At 40.3% G+C, this 23,146-nt stretch overlaps 1 protein-coding gene across 1 annotated transcript; it reads left to right on the forward strand.

Moving 5' to 3' along the window:
- The first annotated feature begins 1,669 nt into the window (after window positions 1-1,669).
- st8sia1 (ST8 alpha-N-acetyl-neuraminide alpha-2,8-sialyltransferase 1) lies at window positions 1,670-22,362 on the forward strand. The gene is made up of 5 exons (XM_042511506.2): window positions 1,670-2,422; window positions 4,654-4,798; window positions 10,516-10,625; window positions 17,608-17,700; window positions 18,816-22,362. Exons 1-5 carry the CDS (start codon window positions 2,244-2,246, stop codon window positions 19,294-19,296), a joined length of 1,008 nt encoding a protein of 335 aa, XP_042367440.1. The 5' UTR covers window positions 1,670-2,243; the 3' UTR covers window positions 19,297-22,362.
- The last annotated feature ends 784 nt before the right edge of the window (window positions 22,363-23,146 follow it).

Consider the following 23,146-nt stretch of genomic DNA (forward strand, 5'->3'; position numbering starts at 1 on the left):
CCCGTTCTTCCCTAATTCTCTTGATCTTTTTAGGTTTTTAGGTTTGACTTTAAATTATTCTGAAACTGCACACATGTTGGTAAACTTTAGGAATTTGAATATTATTTGCAACTGGATTTTAATCATTTTTAGTATTTTACTATACACAGAAATGAATGCGCACAAACAGCCTTATAGGACATCTACGTTCATGTCTCATTTAGTCCCTAACCTAATCCTTTTTACCCTTAGGTATCTTACCCTAAGGTGTGTATCTGTAGTATTTCTACAGTCTAACTTTAGATTTTTGACGTTTTACATTGAGAGTGCCTTGGTACAGGGATTTTATAGTGAAGGTTCTTGTGGTTTCTGGACATTATTAACTGTTTTGGGACTTCTAAACAAACACAGCATTAAAGACATCAACTTCTCTCTTACAGACACATCAGACAAAGCACAGCTGGTAACCATGTTAAAAAGTTACTAAAAATGCCTCCACCTACATGAGAAATTTAATAAAGTAATAAAGCAACTATTATTAAGCCTGCATACTAACTTTGTCCACATGAGGGCAGCAGAGATTAAATTTCAACAGCACTGTAGCTGCTGTTTTGCAGGAAAATCAAAATGAAATAGAAAAAAATGTATTTTAGAGCAGAATGTGAGTTTGCTCTTAGTGGAGAATTTTTTTAAGAATATGTTTGGATGAAAATAAGAAGAAAGGGGTGGCTTCAGGAGGAGTTGGGGTGTGGTGCTGAGGCTGACAGCTGCAGACGAGAATCAATCTTAAAGCGTTTTTCATTCAGTGCAGATTAAGTCCTGCAGGAGGCGGCAGAGTCTGATCACAGAGCTCAGCAGGGAGCCGAGGCGAGACACTTTTATTTGCAGCAGCTTGTGTCAAGACAGCGGAAATCAATACAGGACTGTGAAGCAGGACTTTCAAAATAAAAGACCATGTTAAAAAAATTGTGACATTACAGCAGATTGACATTGGGCTCCAAGGTGAGAAAAAAGGAAGTTTGTATCCATACAAATGGGAAAATATACATGTGAAAACTATGTCTGAGGGATGAATCCCAAAAAAGGAAATTTTGATTAAGGCACTATATAAATTGTCAACGTGGACTATTGGACTATGAGCCAGTGAGCTAAAAGACATCAAAATAGCTTACAAAAAATAAAAGGTGAACCAATGCCATAAGGTATAGCTGTCTCTAGGGTTCCTTTTACTATGGAAGGTTTATGGAAAGAAAGAAAGAAGCAGCTCAATAAGCATCAAGATAAAGGCAAACAAAAAAAGTCTTACACATGTTGTTCAGAAAGATATTTTTCAAAAATGAACACAAAGCTTCAGAATTCACAAGTGGCATATTTACTGAGGCATCAATTGGTTACATGTGGAAGAATGTGTGCATGTTTTTATGTTTTTTTTTAATCTATTTTTATTTTATTTAGGTATGTATGTATGTATGAAGGGACAATGTACATTAATCCGCATTTAAACAAATATAATTGCACTGGAGGGAGCTGGTGAGTTAGTTTTCATCAGTAGTCCCTTGCCTGATGGTATTAGGCATCCTTTATTGTGAAAGTGTACTTCCGTTGTCACTCACGCCGTTCCTGTGACGATTGACGCGTTTCCAGCAGCACAAGCAGCACTTTGTCTCGGCGGAGGGGGTGTTGACAGGAGGAAGAGGGGGAGGTGGAGGGACACTGAATTGAACTGGCCCGGTGATCTCTCGCACCGCAGACCCCGCAGCAGCACGAGCACAGCGGAGGCCCGAGGAGAGCCCCGGAGGGCGGGAGAAACGGGATCAACGTGGACCGGATCGGTGATCCACGGAGACACCTTTTTTTGGGGGGGTAATTTTTGGATCCAGAGGGACACCGGGCGGGGAGGGGGGGCCCGCATGATTCCTCACTGTCCGGCTGTAATGATGGTGGTGATGCACCGGGAGCAGCGCGGCGGATTCCTGCAGACACACTGCACCAAGAGCCCGCAACCGAGAGCGAGCTGCTGCTGCATGGTCAGACGCGTCTCTCCATCAGAGCCTCACCGACACAAACCCGGATTTCCACACCGAAGCTTGACCCAAACAACCGGGTAACAGCTTATCTCGCGAGCTCCATTCATACTCCACCCCGGCTGCGGGATGAGACGGGGGTTTGCAGAGCTGCTGTGAACCGAGCCTGCGTTTTCCTGCACCGGGTTTGATGTGCATGCACTGGCTGTTCTGAGCCAACGGACCAGAGAGGGGGGGAAGATGTTGGTGCGATGTTACCGTTGCAAGCTGTCGGTGTGGGCCGCTCTGTGCGTGCTGGTGCTCTGCTGGTTCTACGTTTTCCCCATTTACAGACTCCCCCGCGATAAGGAGATAGTGGAGGAGGTGCTGAGGCAGGGAGAAGTGTGGCACAAGAACCAGACGGGGATCGATTTGTACAGGTTCGTGTCAGGTCTCAGATTTCTGTGCATTGATGTAAGGCAGTGATTCCCAAAGTGCGGCCCGGTGCAGCCAGCTGTGCACAAGTGTGCTTCTGCAGGTCTCCGGCTGAAAAATGCTGCCATTTACACAATGCAGCAAGAAAATATGCAAAAATGTCCCTATATGTTTGTTATTGTTTCAACCTGCGTACCCCATAGAGCACTGGTTCCCAACTGGTCCAGCCACTGGGTCAGACTGGGTCTGAACAGAGAAGAAATTGCCATATATTCATTTTTATTTGACACAATGTAAATAACACGTGCAACAACATATTGCAAGAAAAAAGTGTGGGGCGTTTCTATGATTTGAAGACATTGGGGGCTTAGCCTTGGCCTCTGGAAGAAAAAAATGTCCAACATTTCAAAGGAAACATGCCTGTAAAACCCGCAGGCCTATGTGTTTGGAAGGCATGTTTTCTTTAGAAAAAAATCTGTAATTGTTTTTTTTTTTTTGTTTGTTTTTTTCACTTTTTGTCTTTGATTTTTATTAATATTAAAAATTATTTTTATCTCATTTTTTTTTTTTCTAAAAGCTTCAAGTATTTTTTTTTTTTAATTTCTGGCGATTTTTAAATAAAACATACCATACAAACCAGGCTCATCAAAATAAAAATTGCCAAAATTGCCCTTTATCACAATCAGAAACTGTATAAACAGAAACTGATCTGTGAGCCACTTTTGTACAGCGACTCATCAGTTGGGAGCCACTGCTACAGAGCACAGGACACTCAGTGGTGGAGCCTGTGGCCTCCTTTGTCTGTGTCTGGAGTACCAGAACATATGGCTATAATGTCATTATGATGAGATTGTAATGGATACCCAATTGGATTTGCAGTAGCATTACAGTAATACCACAGCACATACGAACATAAACACTCATTAACTTCCACAGACACTGTAAGGGTCTTTCATTCACAATTTTTAACAGCAAACCAGATCAGAAGGACATGTTAGTCACATTGTGGCCAGCCTCGGTTCAATCTTATTTAGTTGAGAATATGTGCAGACAATTCTCAGAGGCAAAGCCGATTAGGATAATCAGAGAAGGTGACACCTGCAGGGAGCCGACAGGGAAGAGGTGTTGCTCACTTTGAAACTGTGGATTTAAAGTCATAGAGCTTTTAAAGACCTCTGTCAGATTTTGTCCAATAGATTATTAGGATTTAATAGTGAGTGAAAATGCTAAGGACAGACCCAAACCACTGAATATCCACGTATTAATATAACCTAAAATATGTGATAATTTTCTTTTGATGTACAGCCTGTGAGAGTACACAGTTGGACTTTGTCCTGTCATAGATACAGTACATACAATCTGGCTCTATTATAGCCTGTGTTTTTACCAGAATCAAGTAGCACATCCAAGAGGGGGCCATGGCCCCCCTAATACAATTGATGTAAGCTTGTGTGAAGGTAGTGAAATCTAATGAAATTAGACACAAAAAAAGGCCAAAAAATGCCAAAGGATGTCAACAGTTAACTGTCGAGGAGGTATTTCACCACTGGAAATGTCGTCTTTTCATAAAACAAAGTGTCTATGCAGTAGAAAGATGCAAATTCTTTTGAAACTGGTGCTACATGACCTGAGAAAACAAAGGAAAAGGTCTGTGGCATTCGCTTTTTCCCAAGAGGTACAAAACCTACAACTACCAGAATGCACAGCGCAACACTAGACCAATAAACGCTCCCGTCAGTGGGTGATGTCATGCACTCTCGTCCATGTGATTTTGTATTAATCGACAAGGTAAAACGTGTTTCTGAAAACATTTGAGGTGAGAAAGTTACAGAATCTTGGTTTATATTTGAGCAGCGCTGCTTACTTTTACTGTTTAATCTTAGTTTTCTCGCTATTACGGCTATATGGGGCACTCCTGTATTTCAAAAAGAACATTTTTGGTGAGCCAGCAAAACTGTCGAATGACGCAATTTTTGTTTCTCAAAGTTTACCAAACTTCATCTACACATACGACCTACATTGTTTTGATACAAAGCAGGTTGAAAACTGGCAAAGTATCCTTTTCAGATGGTCATTCCAACTTAAGACTTGGTTTTGGTGTGTCACCCCAAGTTTTTTTCAGTGCGCCCATTTGGCCGCCTTATAAAAACACTGAAAAACACTGCCAGAATCCCAGCTGTCCTGTTGAACACACTTGTGTCCAGAAATCTTATTTTCCATTCACTTCTCTGCACAGGAAGCTGCTGACAGAATGCTGCGATCCACGGAGGATGTTTGCAGTGACCAAGGAGAACTCCCCCATCGGCAAGGTCCTGTGGTACGATGGCGAGTTTTACCACTCGCACACTGTCAACAATGAGACCTACTCGCTCTTTGTACAGGTATGCAAACACAGGAATAACCAAAAGCACTTCTACATCGAGAGTGCACTACAAAGTCCCTTCTTTATGGTCTGTGCTGATAACGCTTTATGACTGTCTATAAAATTATTTTGCCGCGTCGCTGTTGGGCAATTGTCTGGTTTTTGCCAATCGGTAGCAATATTTGGATTATAGTTGGACTTTTGTAAGATTCTTGTTATTTCCGAAGCTCCTGACTCATCCTATTTTTCTACATAAATTTGTGTTCTGCGAATGTTTGGGGCAGAATACACACAGACTACTCAGCCCATAATGTGTACTTCTGCATACTTCTGTGTACATCTATAGCCATTTTGTTCAAATATGATTTAACCTAAGAGGACCGTCACAGACAGATCTTTAACTTAAATAGCAGAAAAAGACAAACGCAACAATCAATTAACTTGAGTTAATTAGTGTTAGAGTTAGAGTTGAAGTGAAACAAAGGAGGTTATTTATTAACAACTTAGTGAACTTTACACAAACTTTCCAAATGTGGGGGACACCAGTGATCCTCTCTCCTTCAGGTGGTGTCTGTCTGCGTGTAACGCAGGGAAACTGTCAAAAGCAGCATCCATGGAAGTCTTTTACAGTGGTTACTTATTTTTGTATATCTCTTAGTTATTTAGTCTCTCTTTCAAACTTGGAGCTGACTAATTTGGGTCGATGTTTGATGCTGCTTAGAAAGAAACAGACAGTATTTAGTGGTCGCGCATCATTGCGTCTCTCCCGCTAAGAGGCTAAAATAGGGCTGACCCGAGTGTTGTGTTTCCATCAGTGCTGATCAGAGCCAGAGGTGATAAATACCCATGACTACTGCAGAGTCATTGGGCACAGATGTGAATGCCAATTAAAAAGTCAGATTTTAGCAGGTTTCAGCAGGTTTTTTATGCACTTGGAAAGGGGCATTTATATGGCGGCTGATCTCTTCATCTGCTCGGTGGGTAAGACACTCCTGAATCTGTTTTTTTTCCCCCAATTTGCAGACATTTACGGCCACTGTTCTTGTTCTTTGAGTGAGCTGCTAACTGTTACTAGCTGCTTTTTAACCCTCCGGCGGTGGGTCACGCACATGACACGTCATCAAAACACCACACCTGTCACGTCCATGGTCCTGTCCTGTTCTACATACACTATTTTGGCACTATTACCACCTTCAGCGGTGGCTTAAAAGCTAGATTACACCCCCCCACTCCCACACAAACTTCCTACTTCATGACTTTGAGACGGGCAGCTGTGCTCGGAAAGACCAGATGATGGCGAGTGTTTTTTCCCCAAACTCAGCGCAATTTGACACTGTTGTGGGGACTGTGGGTTTTAACTCGGATCCTCGTTGATCCATAATGGAGGCGGGGATCGGGGGGGGGGCAGCGGAGCAGGCAGACTGAAGGAGAGAGGATTACTGGTATATTGTTCTGCAGTGTGAGGAGTGAGAGGAGTCAATATTAAGACGCGGAGGCCTGTTAGAGCAACGAGACCCTCACTTTGCATCTTTCACTTCTTTTTTTTCTACAGCAACAAGATGTGTTACCACAACAGAGGTGCAGATGAGTAGAATCTAAATGCCTGTGTGTGGGTGTGCATGTGGATGAGGGTGTTTATGCCTGGAAACGGGACAAAATGAGAACCTCTGGTGCGAGCGCTGTTGCTGTGGTTTTTGTATCCAGGGGCAATACATCTCACTAATAATGACGCTTGGATCCTTATTACTGATGCTGCAGATTTGCAGCCTAATATCCTGGTTTGTAAATGCAATGAATATTATGTGACCCTAATTTGCAGGCGCGAGCCGTGCATGTGCATTCATGAGGAAGGTGAATAAATGAAGTAATGAGAATATAAAGCGAGAGACGCTGAGTTGAACCACAGTGTGTGCGCATGAACATACAGCAGTGCCTTTTTTTTTTAAATCGAGAGTGTAATGTTTGTTCACACTTTTATAACTAACAGGCGCTTATGTTCTAAATTCGGAATATGTATGAGCTAAAAAAAATGGGTTAATTCAGTTCTTACTCAATGAGTGCATTTACATGAAAATGAATAACTCATTCAAAATGGGGTTTTTGGTGTATCCCGTTTATGTGTTTGAGCATGTAAACACCATTTCCTGTTTACAAGAAACCTGAATATGCTGGCTTGAGTACTCAGGGAAAAAAAACGGGATGTATACGGGAACATGAAAAAAAACGGATTTCTATATTGTCGAGTAAACACCATATTTTGAATATGATGATAACCGGGTTCAGCCTCATAAATGGATTATTCATGTCCATGCAATCAAAGAGGAAACTGATATGCAACTATTTCAGTCATATTTTTGAGCATCAAAGCCAAAAATTTGCTGTTTTCAGCTTCTTTAAACCTGAATATTTGCTTATTTCTGTTTTATGTGTAAATTAAATATTTTGGACTAGGATATTTTTGTGACTCTATAGCATGACTAGAACCCCACAAGTGAAAAGAAGTATGACAAGGTATTTTATTACCAAGGTGATTTTGGACCAAACAGTTCTGGGGAGTTCCCTCGAGGACTATGTAACTTTGAGGGCTTTTTTTCTGTTTGCATTTGCCAAAAGGATTGCTGAAGTAAAATTAGCTGGTTGGTGGATATTATAGCGACATCATTTTTGGTTCAATAAGTCAAAATCATAAATTTTGCCCTGTCGCATATATGTTCAAACCTGGACTTCACTGTCACATTTGTCACAGTTTTTTTCCTCTTTTTTTTTGGGTTATGAGTTCCTAGAACTATGAAAAAGTATCTGCAGTCTAAAAACACCTATTGTAATTAGAGTGAACTGGGCCTCTTAAATACATTATAACAAGTTAACCTATTTTATTAACAGCGTCACACATTTCAGGTCTTTTTAATGTCGCAGCCGTCACTTCTCCATGTCACTGTGAGTTAGCTGCTGGTTATTTTTCTCAGTGTCAGACTCTGCTGCATCACTCAGCCCAAGGTTATGGTGACACGCTGCTGCATTGTTCAACTTTGTGCTCCCATCTAACGCTTGCATGCCCTATTCTTAGTCGTGTGGTTGCACTGCCTCTGCAAGCATCTACTGTGGTCGGTTGTACGTGTGTTTCTCAGAAGGCGGATAAGTAGTGGTTCTTTGGGGAGGAGGAATCACAAGCTCACGTACACGTACTATATTCTCTGCCTTCTCAACCACCAGTGTTGTGATTGCAGGTTTGAACACAGACAGTCAGCCACACTACACCAAGCTGGGAACAGCTACAGTATCTGGGCATCTGCCAGGGAATGTGCCAATTAGGGCTTTGACAGTTAATTGCTGGTTAGTTCAGTGGCTCAAACAGAGCATCCATACTTTCAGTTCACCAGACTGCACAGTAGATTCACATGTTCTTTTCTTTTGAGCATCTCAACAACTCTATTAACTGTTTCTAGGGACGCACTGACTGTGAAATTGTAGGTTGATGACTAATGTTTAAAAAAAAAAAACATATGGCTGATAGCTTATATGAATGTTTTTTTTTGGCTGTTAATTTTGTTTTTGTTGTTATTTGCTGTTGTTACACAACAGAAAAAGCATCAGCCACAGCCGTCAGTGAATATCATCCTATGTGCCGATTGGACGATGGCAGACAACAAGGCAAAATGCTTGCTTTATCTTGAATATATGTTGTAATGGGTCCTGTTTCACAAATTTCTGACAATTTATAGACTAAAACATGAATTTAAAATATTAATCCTCATATTGAAATATACTGAAAATGATCTTTAGCTGCAGCCCAAAACCAAAAACCAAACTATTGTATTAAAACTGTAACAGAAAAAGATAAACCATGTGCTACTGTAAGAAGTGACCCCCCCCCCCCCAAAATTTTTAGTCCAACTTGCTGGTCTCTCTCTATGTTTTCTGTGCTGTTAGCCGGGTATTGTCCTCTGACTCAACCCCCTGTCATGCTCTAAAAGAGACCCTAAGGCAATGAGATGTGTGTATTTGTGTGTGTGTGTGTGTGTGTGTGTGTGTGTGTGTGTGTGTGTGTGTGTGTGTGAGTATTCTCGTGTGGGCAGTCCAAGGGGAATAATGAGCACAATTGTTTCCGCCGTCTCACTTAATCCATGCCTCCAACTTAAATGCAGCTGAGGCAAAAAGAGAGGACATTTTTGGCTCTTGCCTCATGAAGCGTGATATTTCCGTCTACTGTCCTACACAAGGCTTTAATTGAGACGATGATAGGGCAGTGATCTCCACCCCAGGGGTTACTTTTACCTCTGCAGTCACCAGCGCTGTATGTGGACAGATTGTTGTTAACTAACATATTAAAAATAATGAATACAGTTCAAGTTATTAGCTAAAAGTAGGGCTGAACTGTAACTTCCAAACTACCAGAGGTGAAATTTTTGCTAAAGCCAAAAAATATCATTTTAATTAAATACTGTGCTGCAGAGATGGAGCCGCCTCACAGAAAGTAAAATTCTGTCTTATCTCATTTAAGAAACACATTAAGGATTTTTGGCATTAGAGGAGCACGTTTCGTAACTGCATTCATGAAAACAATTTAGTTATTACCAAAGAATCCTAACTTTGGGATTTCCATAGTTAAGAATCCTTACTCAGGATGGCACAGTCTGTCCTAAATTCAAAATAACTGCCGAAAATGTGCCATTTTGGCAGTGACAATGAAGATGGGAACAAGAGCACTTAAATATGATGATTGACAGGCTGCTCAAACTTCATGATGACACTTTAAGTTTAAATAAATAACTCAAATTAATTGATTTATTTGAATTAATTCAAATAACTGAGAAGAAAACTTGCAGAAAAGGTGGGGTTCTCCTCCTCTCCTCCTCCTCAGGCAAGAGTAGTACCTACCAAAACAAAGCAAAATGCCGTCTTTTTTTTTCACACTTTAGAAAAAAAAGTTTGTTTGGTACAGATCCCTGAAAATTAATCACACCATAATTTAAAACCATAAAATTATAATTCCATCTAGGATCGAAAATCATATCGCACATGTTGCAATAATATTTAAAATAATCACAATTCGAAAATAATATAAAATAATTGGAAACAGCTAAAATATTTAGCCAAATTTAATGGATAAACAGTTCAAATTTCAGCGCTGACACTTAATAGTAGTACGAATGCTGACTTAAACATTTCATTTCCTTGTTTCAAAGGCTGCTTTACAGAACCATGATATACTTTTATTTATTATTTGCCTTTACCCACTTACTCATTATGTCTACATTACTTATGATTATCAAAAATCTCATTGTGTAAATTCTTGGTGAAAGCACCAATAGTCAATCCTACAGTGTCTTAATATCGAAATTGGGAAATTTTATCAGAAATACAGTATGATACTGGATTTTTCTGCGCCCAGCCCTCATGTGCTTGGTATTTTTCATCAAATAATGCACAATAGAGACTTTGCTTTTGCACCAAATGCCAGCAACAGAATCTGATTCATAAGCTGTATGACCTCGACTTACTTTTGTCCACTTCCTCGCTTTATATCTCCACGCTGGTTTGTCTGTCAGCGCTTGAGACTGTGAAAGGATATTAGCAGGAAGCCAAGGTCCTGCGGTTTACTGAACAAAAGGTGACTCATGCACCTGCCTCAATTTTGGGGATTTATTTTGAGAGAAAGTGAATATCTGTTTTTGCGCATGTGTGTTTACGTGCAGATGCTCGTGCTAACAGAATTGCCTGTTTCCTTCCGCTCAGGACAACCCTCTGCAGCTGCCCCTGAAGAAGTGTGCTGTGGTCGGCAATGGCGGCATCCTCCGGCACAGCAAATGTGGACGGGACATCGACCAGGCCGACTTCATCATGCGGTGAGAAATGAGGCTCTCTGTGGGGCTGTGAGTGCAAGTGTGTGCATTGTATATGCATGCTTCACTGCTCTTTCAAATGTGAATCGGCCGTGCCCGAGAGAGTCGCCAAACACCATCAGCCTTGAGTGATAATGAGAGCTGGTGTCGACTGTAGCCAAGAGGGAGACAGACAGAAAAATAGGCCACAGCGAGGGCAAGAGAAAAAAAAGGGGGTCGGCATGAGTAAGCAAAAAAGGACGATGAGGGAGGAAGAGGAGATGAGCAGAAAGACATGAAGCAGAATAAAATCATCTGGTGGGGCTACATAAAAAAGAGAGCAGGTGATGAGGACTTTGGTGGAATCACTCAGAGAGAATCATTTCCATATTAAAGAGCTGCGTTTGAATTGGTGATTGACATTGAATTTTAAACATAAATAGAAGACTTCTTTGAGAGTACCAGGAAAGAGATGCCATCGATAAACAGCCATATGGGTTTACATAGAAAAAAATGTAACGGACAGATCAGATCTGCATGGGAGCAAACAGAACAGCCAGTGTTTTGTTTGTGAAGGGTCTTTAACCTGCAGACACATCTAAACGCACAGCAAGCAGAGCTCCTGCAGATTCTTCGGTTTATTCATCCAATAAAAGACCTTAAATTGTATTTAAAAAATGTCTTAAATTAGTCTTTAAAATGTCTTGAAAAAGCTAAGACGTGGGAGGTGAGTTTTTATGAATCGTCTTTTTCTGAAGTTGCATCATAAATTCTCAAAATAATCTGTAACTTTTTTATACACTTGGGCTATATATTTTTACTAAATGCCGCACACAAAATCAGAATAGCAGAACTAACAACACGCACATTTTGGCTTCCCAGTTCTGTTCTATCTTTGTCTCCCCCGCAAGAGTGAGAAAAAGTCATATTTTATGTTACAAAAAACATTTGGGCAAATCTGTTTTTAAAACCGAGAAATTTCTGTTAGTTCTTGTTTTCCTTCTTCAATTTTTGTTATTTCATAATAAGTCTCAAATTAAATTCTAAGTGGCATCTAAATACTCTCAAATCTAACTTTCTTTAAGCTTAAGGGATCTTAAACAAAGTACAGTTTATTTCAGATTGGCAAAAATGGCAGCAAAGCAGCATCTTTTTTCAGCAGCTTGCGTGCTGTTCGAGCTGCATGCCCTTCTCGTTTAACTGGGCAGACAGTGTGAGTTTTTTTAATGCTTTTTTAACAGTCTGTCCCCATTTCCACAACTAGAAGCATGCAACCAGTGGGTTTTGTTCTTTTTGCAAAGCCAGGGCTCCAGACCATGAACAAAATGCATAAATAAATGAAAAGATTATAAGATTAGATTAGATTATAAGAAAAGATTAGTTTTTATTGAGTGTGCAAGTTTAAATTTCATGCCGTCACAGTCATGTGAGTGAATGATGCAGACTGAAGTCTCTAACAGTGAAAGCTGAAGCATAAACGGGGTCTAACAGGGGTTAAATGGACATTGAGCGTTGACTGGTGACTGCTGAGCAGTTGGGACAAGTTTTCCTCGGAGGCCTTCTACCAGAAGGGGATTTCTTGGTCAGGGGCAGGGAAAAAAGTCTTGAATTGGGTTAACATGAAATGCCGAACTCAAGGCTTCAAAACAACAGTCTACAAACCAATAGGTGACTTCACGGCAGCTCTGTCCATTTTTTATACGATCTCTGTGTTGATACATTAGCAATATACAATCTTATGACCAGCAACTCTGCATTGCAACCTGAAACAGCACGTTACGTAAGCTTACTGTTTAAACGTCAAAGAATCCATTTATTCATCCGTGTTCATATGATAACATTGTGAGAATGATCCTTTTTTTTTTTTTTTTAATTTTTAATTGTTATTGATTCCTTCAGACAGAAGAAGCAGCAACATTCATAATTTTAGATAAATCACTGACTTGCTCTGAAGAATAACAGGTGGAAACATTAACTCAATCCAGGCAACAGATAGTACGTAATGAACAGGACAGTTACACACAAGATCATGTGCAGAAATAATAAAAGAGGAAATAAGCGAGAAGGAAATAAAAAAAAGTGAGAAGTGTGTGTGTGTGTGTGTGTGTGTGTGTGTGTGGGTGGGGGGAAAAAAAAAAGGTAGGACTTGAAGAATAAGAATAACGATTAGCAAGTTGAGTGTTTAGTCTTGAAGGAAACTATTTTATATTTTCTCCCCAACCCAGACTGGCTGGGTGGGGTGGAACTGGGGTCAGCCATCTGTGTTAGTAAGGGTTCCCATAATTCTGTGTAAGTGTGAGTTATCATTTTATCTAAAGTTTTAAATATAGTTGCTGGGACATTCAGTGGCAAGATGCCTAGAAGGTATTTAGTTTAGGAGCGATAACCATTATTATTATTTGTACTCTCCCCCATAATTAAATCTGTAATTTATCCCATCTCTTTAGAAGGAGTTGTATCGTATTCAAGGCTGGGTCAAAGTTTTCAGACATAATGTTTTCAAGTCCAGGGTTCAGAAGGATACTCAAATGTTCAGCATCCCCTCACTTTTAGTTTATTTTGTACCCAGATATGCCTGAGAGAGAATTAATCAGACCCAGCATGGGAGGGACGGACCTCTCTAGGTCTTACAGCAGGATGAAAACGTCATCCGCAAAATTTAACATTGTATTTTCCTGACTGCCCATCGTGATACCCCTTATTTCTCCACTTAGCCTTATCGCTTCTGCGAGAGGTACGATCCTTGTGTTCACTGATGCAAAGTGCCACTATGACTTCACCGTACTTACAGGATCCGCAGGTCCCCAAAACACCATTCTGCGTTAACGAAAGACCAACCCACAACAAAAGTCTGCTTCATGCAAGAACCGTTGCAAATGGCGCCTTAGTGTGATATTAGGGTCCATGTAATGGCACTTAATGTTGACTAAAAAGAGTGAAAGGCAGCGTTACTTTGTGCGATTCTACTATGAACCTAAAGTAGGAAGAAGGAAGGGATAATATGTTGCAGCAGATGGCTGGAATAATATGTTCTGTTATTAAGTTATGTTTTATACCACAGCAGTCTCAGTCACAAGCCATAAAATGCAAAATACTACTCCAATAATATGAAAATAGTCTGGGAGTTTTGGAGATTGCAATTTTTGGGACATTTTCTGGTCAAACAAGCTCTCTAACTCTTTGACCAAAAGGTCTATCTCTGTAAGGATCCTTTCCATAATGTTGTCAGACGCTTAAAATAATAATCTGAGCCTGTCATTGGCGAAAACAAGCTGTTTTAGTGGACGCAATGCTGAATTGTCACTGGGGATTGCACTGCAGCCGATTCCTCTCCATCAATACCAGACCAATTCAAAACAACATTGTTTCAGTTTGTGTCTGACCATTAAATACATGGGAAAATAGGGTTCAGATTGAAAACTATCAAAGTTACCCTTAAAATAAAGTTTTGTTTGTTGATATTGTTGCAAAAACTCCATGACACTGCAGACTTAAAATATGTCCACTAATGTGAATTTAACTGGAAGGACCCCATCTGCCTACAGCAGCACATTGCACTCTCCACATTCAGACTCTCTGCGCCATTACCATAATATCAGCACGTCAGAAGAGCAGATGTGATTGAGCATGATTGCTACCAGCCCTCAGCAAAACCACTAATCAAGTTACAACAGATTCATCGACCCAGTTTCCAAGCAGCGGGGCCCAGTTGTTCAGAAGTAATTGGATCAAACCTTGTAAACGGGTTACTCAAAAGTCAAAAGACTGTGGAAAGAATTTCTCATTCTTCAGTATTTTCTGTCATTTTTACACCCAGGACACTCTGATCTTTCCTCTGTGTAATGCAGATGTCATGTTAGCAGATATTATCAGGCAGAAATTCTGTTCTCTAGTCCCTGCTGAAACTTCTTTGCTGTCTTTTCCTGTACCTATACAAAACCTTACCTGAATATTAGCACACAAAAGACAATGTGAAAGAAAAAACAAAAAGAAGGAATTTACCCAGATAAGTGCTGCAAAAAAATCTAATAATTCTGTAAAATATTTCTTTTTAAAAAATACATCATTTTGATGATTATAAATACCATTTTCTCCACATTTTTTCTCTGCCTTTAAAAAAAAAAATTCTTAATCTACTAATTTCTTGCAATCTTGCAGGACATTTACAAAGTTGCTTGTTGCCATTTTCTCATTTTTAAAAACAATTTGCTCAGGGTTGAAAGGCCTGAAGTGACCCTACACTGGCTTTTCTACCACTGACTATCCAAATTTGGCAGTCTTGAGCAGTTTGTGTCTGGATCAGGGTGATCCAATCCAATATTGCTTGAAATAACAGCACAAAAGTAAGACCAGTTTGCTGATCTTACTTTTGTGATGATGATTTTTTTAATAACTGGGCCCAAGCACGTCTTTGGCACAAGAAATGTGAGCATGTCCTCATGTTCACTTCGTTGGCAAAATAAGCATCTTAAAATTGCCTGGATGTACACATAGCACAAAAATACGTATTTTCAATGATTTGAATATTAAGTCCTACAAGTCCCAACCCTTCTGGTAACATGAAGTTCTATTTTGGGAACAAATATTTGATAAGTTCAGTTTGTTAGAAAAACATAATTTTATCAGCCAGTGCACATCACCGTAAGCATCGCTTGAGGGAGATAAGAAAACGTCTTGTCATCATTTATATGATCTTCTGATAAACTGTGACTAAACAATTTTCGGTGCCGTCAAATCTAGCAGTTCTGGCAACCAGATTAAACTGACTGAAAATAGCCAGACAAATTAAACTTTAAAGAGAGAGAGAGAGTAAGCTCACAGCTTCAGGGAATGACCCAAAAGATACCATAACGGTTACTGAGATAGCCAAACCTAAACTAAAGCAGGAGCCTATCAAGTTTTGAAGAAGAACAGAGGTGATAAACCCAGAGGGAGGAAACACTATACAGCAAAGGACACAATGCCATTTTTTCACATTCATAAGAACAAAGTACCCTTTTCCAGCTTTACTACATTTTTGCCTTCTGCTGTTCATAAACATGATGTCATAAACCACAGAGACATGCAAGAGGAAATTGTTGCATTATTATTGTAATTTACTCCATAACATATTACATATTATCCTGCAAACAAGAAATTTAAATTTAAATGGGAACTTGTATTCTTTTCCATCTTTTGTGTCTCATATATAGTGTAACAGGGATGGATGTTTGTATTAAACATAACCAGTTTTTAAATAGTTTTATATAAAAGGGATAACCGTATGTAAAAGTAATCCCTGTGAGCATAAAATTCAGGCTTTAGATAATTGTGAATACTTTGTTTTTTCTACATTATGACATCAGATTATCCTGGATTTCTTTATATGGTCATCTGCTCCAAGCACACTAATGCAATTGTTTACATTTGTTAGCCTACACTGCTACATGAAGCTACATGCTAATATTAGGGAAATGTGTAATCCTGGCCACCGATGTTGTAAATGTCCCTGATTTCAGATCAAATTCCTGCTTGAATAATGCCATTTGTGTTTAGAAGCTTTTATTGATTTGTTTGTTTGTTTAGAATATAAAGCATCCCTACTTTATGTTACAGTCAATCCCCTGCTGCAGTGAGTGCAGAAATGCTGAGATATGAAAATTCTGACCAATCAGAGCAGACCAGGCTTTTTTGGGAGCGGGTTTAAAGAGACAGGCACCGATAAGAGTACGTTATAAGAAGACTCTTACAAGAGAACCCTGACTTGGGCAACCGGATTTCATTTGGCAGATCGTTTCAGAGCCTTAACTGCCAGCACTCTGTCCTGTCTAGTTTTCAGCCACACCTCAGAAACAGACAACAGACACCTGTCAAAGAAAATATGTTAATGTGCTTAACCGTTGATCACACAGGGTGTGATTATCAAGAAACGTTTTCTTTCCCATTATTAATGATTTGAATAAAGGGAAGCATTCAGCTTTGTGTAACCACTTCTCAGCCACTTTTAATGGCTCTTGTACTATGGCTGCCTATAATAAAATTATTATTCTTTTACATATAATTAAAGCACATGCTGTTTCTACTGCAGACACAATCACACAAACCACCTGGGCAGGTTATACTGTTTCTTTGCTAACTGTCATAACCAGTTCTAATTAGCAAGTAATAAAAAAAAAAAATAAATCCCTCAAGTTTATACTTGAAGTGCTTGTGGAGCAAGTTACGTCACGCAGAGTTTGTTTATACAATGACAACAGCAGTGCACATAAATGCGGCAGCCAGTAGCTCCTCAAATCCTTGCTACATTTTTGCTGTATTTTTCTATTTTTTTCGACACCATGACCCCTTCTGATGAAGCACGACTTTTCTACCATAGAGAAGCACTTATCCACATAGGGAAAAGCTTTGTGGGTTTTGGACTGAATGCAGCAGACCGCAAGAGGATCTCCACCGGTGGCATGTGCCGAACGGCAAGACAGACCAGAGGGGAGAAACAAAGCCGAAATCACTGGAGAAAGAGAGAGAGGAGAGCCAGCATCAGGGCGAGGCTGTCCCAACTTGGACCCAGAGCTGTTCCTCTAACAAACCTTCTTCTGGCTAATATCAGATAGCAGGAGATTGGAGTGGATGAGATGCAATCAATGCTCACTCAGCAACAGGAGATCAGAGACTGCTCTGCACACATCTTCACAGAGACATGGTTAACCCCTAACATCCCGGGTTAAGCTGTTGCACTGGATGGACTGACCTTGTGGGAGCCATTTGAACACACAACTCTGATGCATATTCAAAAAGCGCTCTGCAGGAATTCAATGATGCTACCACCTACAACATGCCCAATCAACTGCATGGACTTTTCATAGTAGCTGCTGATTTCAGTCAACTCATCCTTAAATACCAAAGATGTAGCAGGATGGAGGACCAAAGTAATTTAGTTTTTTTGAACTTGGTTTAAAAAAATGACCAATAAATCTACCTTCTAACTTCTAAATTTCTAAAACATACCATGTGTGTTTTGTTCATTTAGGTGCAACCTTCCACCGTTGTCAAAGGAATATGTGGAGGACGTGGGAACCAGAACACACCTGGTCACAGCCAACCCCAGCATCATAGAGAAAAGGTGATCAATCGAAATTCAGTCATTTGTGCAGAGATGTTGCTAAAACTGTACAGATTAGATTTGAAGATGCTAGCATACATAGTTAATGTTTGGTTATGTTGTGGAATCAATACGATCATGTCAGGAGATGCACTGTGAGGTACTGATTTAAAAAAAAAACTATTAAAACTTAAATGGCATTCAAGGCAGAGGTTACAAATAGCTTTTCAGGAAGGCATTAATGGAAGTTGAAATATATATTATGCAAGGCATGCACCTTTCAGCAAGAAGACAATTCAAAGTGTTTTACATGTGACATAAAAAGGCACTGAAGCCAGATAAAAAAGAAACACAAGGAAATGTGAAAATACAATATGGAAACAAAATCAGTGTCAAAAGTATTGTAGCTGTCTATCGCCATATCTGAATGTGTGAAAACATTTTATAATAGATTCAAATGTAAAATGTGTAAAAACATTTTTAATGAAGTGTTTGAATGTGTGAAAGATTTGAACAAATATATTTAATTTTTAAATCTAAACCTAACTGCAAACCTCTGTACAAAACTTCTTTACGCACCCACACACTTTACATTATTTGTGCAAATCTTTTCCATTTTTCACAAAATGTCCTGCACAGCTGCACATCTCCTAACAGATCCAAAAACTGAATATATTTGTTCAGTTACCTGTGCAATTACTTTAAACTTAGCACTTATATACCACTGCAGCCAAAAAAGTGCATATTATGCTTCAAAACTAGTGACATAACAGCCTATATAAGAACATTGCAAAGGCATAGCATGTTAATAGGCCAAATAATACCAAGAAAACATAAAGAAAAACATACGGAATTGAATAGAGCAAATGAAACAGGAGACTGTCCTCTCTGCCCGTTAACTCTAAACTGAAAAACATCTGTTTTAGTAAATCATTTAATGCTTTATTTAGTCCTGGGCCAGGGCGTAGAGTGTCAGCATCACCCATTGTGTTGCTAGTGCTGCATGTGACAATACAGGATACTCATTTCCTCAGTGGATGGGCAAAAAAGGAAGAGGGAGTAGACAGCTCTACAGATGAGTCAACGAGTCATCAAGTCGTGAGTGTTTCAACTCCCACTCTTTCTCTTTATCACAGATTTCAGAACCTTCTCTGGTCGAGAAAGGCTTTTGTTGACAGTATGAAGGTCTACGGCTCCAGCTACATCTACATGCCAGCATTCTCCATGAAGCCTGGCACCGACCCGTCGCTGCGGGCGTATTACGCCCTGGCGGACACCTCCTCCAACCTCACCATGCTCTTTGCCAACCCGGAGTTCCTGCGCACAGTGGGGAAATTCTGGAAGGCCCGTGATGTGCATGCCAAGCGCCTCTCCACAGGGCTCTTCCTGATCAGCTTGGCCTTGGGGCTTTGCGAGGAAGTGACGGCCTATGGCTTCTGGCCATTTTCTGTCGGCCTGGACGAGCAGCCGGTCAGCCACCATTACTACGACAACATCCTGCCGTACAAATGGTTCCACGCCATGCCGGAGGAGTTTGTCCAGCTTTGGCACCTGCACAAAAGTGGCACACTACGCATGAGAGTGGGACACTGCCCCCCTCCGGAAGGAGGGAGTTAGAGCTTCCTGATGAGATGGCAGTCAGTCGAGTGGGCCGCAGGAAGCAGATGAAGATTGAGAAGCGGCAGGAAGTTGTCGACGTGACAAAAATGGCAGCGTATATTTCCTCTGAGGAGCACTGCATCTGTGTCCATACACACTCCTGCTGCCCCCCAAAGCTAATCCCTAATTATCATAAGAATGTCCTCCACCCAGACCAGCAGCATCAGGGACAGAACCGACACACATTCCCAAAACTTGCCATATCTCCTCTCCTTGTTTCTGAAATTGTGTGTGCATGGATGTTTATATGTCGAAAACCTCAGCTGGGACTAAAAAGGGTGAAAGTGTGTGGGGTTGGATGGGGTTTTTTGTATGCTGACTACTGTATCTGACTGACATATGGGGCAGCTGGACCAAACCCCCCTCTGGGTCTTTGTCAAGCAGAGACAGAAGGAGTGGAGGACCAGGGGGAATAATAAAAGGCACTGAAAGAGTGGCGAAACAGGAGGAACAAGGGAGAGATAATGGTATCCTAGTACCTAGTAGCTTGAATAGGGCTGAAATTTAATGGAGGGAGAAAAAAAAAAGACTGGCGGGGGGGAGACGAGAGTGAAAGCTGGCTGGTATGAAAGGATTTCTCTCTCTCTGCTTTTCTTCAACGGAGCGCTTGATTGGCATTCTCTGGTGCCAAACGGAGCTTCAGCTCAAAGCAGGAGCCATTAGAGATGGAGACTTAAGGACTACATAGCCAAGAATGTTTAGCCAAGTTGCATTTGAACCCTTCACTGAAAAGGGAAAATGAGTAAACGCTGGCATCCACATATTGTTTTTGCCAAATGTGATTTTCGGAATTAATGTTAATTCTTTTTTAGGTTCATCAGAGGCTATGAAAATAAGGGAGAAAGCATTATCGACATGCATGTCATCAGAAATGAACATTTGCTGCAAAAAAAAACTCACACATAGGTACCTCACCTTGAAGTTGACATCATCGCTGACTGACTTTTCTCCTGTTGCACAATGTAATGTGACTTAGATCCGCTTTATGTTTACTTTCTGTCAGCTCTACGGTAACGTCACCGTCGCCTCTGACCTTAGTGATCGTAGTGCTGTTTCATTCTTCCATTAGATACTTCACTTTTTAGTTAGCTTGTTCATACTGTAGATAGTATTTACCGGTAATGTTTGTGAATAGCGTTATTGATCATTTTAATAAGAGTCTAAACAGCGAGGTTAGCCAGTCAGCTAGCTTAACTGTGGGGCTTCACCTTCAAAGATGGAGATTCGAATCATCAGTCAGAGACCCTCGATTGACTGAGATTGCTTCCAGTCTAGCAGTGCTTTTTTCTGTGCAGTGTACTTCTGGGGACATTTTGGTCCCCAGATTTTGCTGTGGAGTGAGTGCTCTTGACTATCACGCTACTCTTTGATACAAGGAGCTGCAGACGTGCAGGCAGCAGCAAAGAGGTGGAGAGACGAGAGACCTTCTTCTTAGAAGTGGTGAATTTACAGCTGCGAGCAACTTATTAAGATACAGTCTATGGCTTTTGTTGATATCTAGTGACAAAAATGTTTTTGAATACAAAAATGAACAGTAAACACTATCAGCAATAAGCTAACTGTTGAAAGGGAAGTAGCTAATGTAAGGAATAAAAAACAGCTTGATCACAAAGGTCTGAAGCAAAGTAACATTATTGTAGATTTAACAGGAAGTCGAAGACAGACATTAACTTCGCGTAACGGGTATACGTCACACTACATTGTGCAATTAGTGATAAGTGGTATTATTCACTCCCAAGCAGACTCCTTAGGAAAAACAAAACCTACTTCTTTAGAGGGGCAGTTACCAGGTCATCTGTTGGTAGCTGCACTAAACTTGCCAAGTGCCAAGCCAAGGGAACAGTGGTCTCTTTGATACACGCTCTCACGCTGTCCTTGTGCTCTCAAATGGCGAGACACTGATTTAAAGAGAGGTAGTGACAGAGAAAGACTCAAGGACTCAGTGTCACAAAGTGGCATTTTAATGTCTGAATTTTTGTCTTTAGATAGACACCTTATAGGGTAAATTGTGTTTCATTCATGCAGTTATTATCATTTTGGCGTCTTAGTACAGGAAGAACTGAGCCTCTGTCCTGTGTTTGTTTTAAAATTGTGATTTTTGTGTGTACAAGGGAAAAACAACTCGCTCATGTAGAAGCCAACACAACAGACACGACAGTTGTTTTTTGTTTGTTTTTTGCAGGCCTTGCAGATGGGACACTTGATTTGAAGTTATTTCTTTAAAAAAAATAGTTATTTAAGAGTAAAAAATGAGACCGTGCCATATTGTTGATACCGCAACAAAGGATGACTCTGCATGAAAAGTGCATGGAGTGTACCACAAACCTTGAAAAAAAAAAGGTACAGAATAAGTCTAGTGCTTTATGCTTTCATTTTTTACTCCTTGTCTGTTCAGCTGAATAAGGTCCAGTGCCTTTTTCAGATGTATTAAGGCACAAAGAATTGTTCAAACGAGGGATATTTGTATTAGTGACCATGCTTTTTAGTGTGTTTTGATTTTCTTGGCCACGCTGCGAATCAATCAGTGTGTGATTGTGACCCTGCAAACTGCTGGACCAAGTTAATGGAGTGAAGTCTAAATCAAGTCCAAATGCACATGTGGCTCTCCGAGACTTGAACTCAATGAACACTCTGACCAATTTGTTTTACTTAATGTGATGTTTCTTATTTGCACCTTTATTTTTTTTTCTCTCCTGCCCAGTATTGTGAATGACTGAGATGTGACATAGTGTGAATTTTGAGTAAGCATGGGGATTTTTTAAAAATGTGTATGTGCTTTTTGGTGCACAGATTTGATTTTGTTTTGAATCTCTTTCCATTCATTTCAGATTCATGCCCTCATTCCATCCTATCTGAGCGATTAAAGAAGCTGAGATTTCTTATCAAAAGGGAGATGAATCATGTAAATATTGGTCTTTTGCTGCCTTGGCCAAATAGTTGTAGATCTACAAGCATTCGTCATAAGTGTAGTTGTTCAAAAGCTACTTCTGTTCCAAATAAAGTGCAGTTGTTGCCAACAGAAAACATCTGAATCTTTGACCCCTAGCTCTTCCTGCTACCAACCTACACAGGTTGCACGTTGTGTGCAACTCGTAAGTCGATATCATAGACTGTATAAAACAAGTAGACGAAGCCTCCAGGCTTGAAAAGTGAAGCAAATGTGGAAGTGCCTTAAACTGGGACGACTACACTGGTTAAAGAAGTCCTATTGTATCAAATTCTATGAGAAAATGACTTCTCACTTGTTTTAATACCTCAGTTAACATTTTCCTAATGAGTTAACAGTCTCAGTGGCTACTTTCAAGTCTTCTTCAACACAGCATGATGTTCTTTTTTAAAAAATTATGATCCCAATTTGAGTAAAATAGACAATAAAGCAGCGTCTGCTTCAGGGCGTGGTGCTGCGTATCGTGCCCAGCTGCACCCTCATGTCCAAATATTGTCACGCCTAAAAACCACCATGGCATTAGCCAAAATGCAAATCAGCAGTCCACGAAACAACAAGTGACATCACCGTGGCTTCTTCCACTTCTTATATACAGTCTATCGTCGTCTGTTGTTAACAGTTTCTCGGATCAATCTAGCGTGGAAGAACATGTCAGAGCAATATCATCACCAGTTAGGGCAACATCCCATCGATAATTATTTTACATTCCAGTCACAGGTTTCATATCAAGTGTTTGGACAAGGTGTGCTCTGCAGTTTCATAATCATGCTTGTGTTTTATCACATATTGTAAGCATTTAATTTCTGAAGATTTATAGCAATAGTTTGACATTTTGGGAAATGCCCTTGTATGCTTTCTTGC

This window comes from Plectropomus leopardus, chromosome 22 (genome assembly GCF_026936395.1).
Source record: "Plectropomus leopardus strain MGB_pleo_1.0 chromosome 22, ASM2693639v1, whole genome shotgun sequence".
Taxonomy (NCBI): Eukaryota; Metazoa; Chordata; class Actinopteri; order Perciformes; family Serranidae; genus Plectropomus; species Plectropomus leopardus.

What these genes read in the sequence shown, in the direction of transcription:
- st8sia1 (XM_042511506.2), top strand. Translation starts at nt 2,244, where the DNA reads ATGTTGGTGCGATGTTACCGTTGCAAGCTGTCGGTGTGGGCCGCTCTG. An exon ending in ACGGGGATCGATTTGTACAG is followed by an intron (nt 2,423 to 4,653) that starts GTTCGTGTCAGG and finishes TTCTCTGCACAG; the next exon opens with GAAGCTGCTGACAGAATGCT. An exon ending in CCCAGCATCATAGAGAAAAG is followed by an intron (nt 17,701 to 18,815) that starts GTGATCAATCGA and finishes TCTTTATCACAG; the next exon opens with ATTTCAGAACCTTCTCTGGT.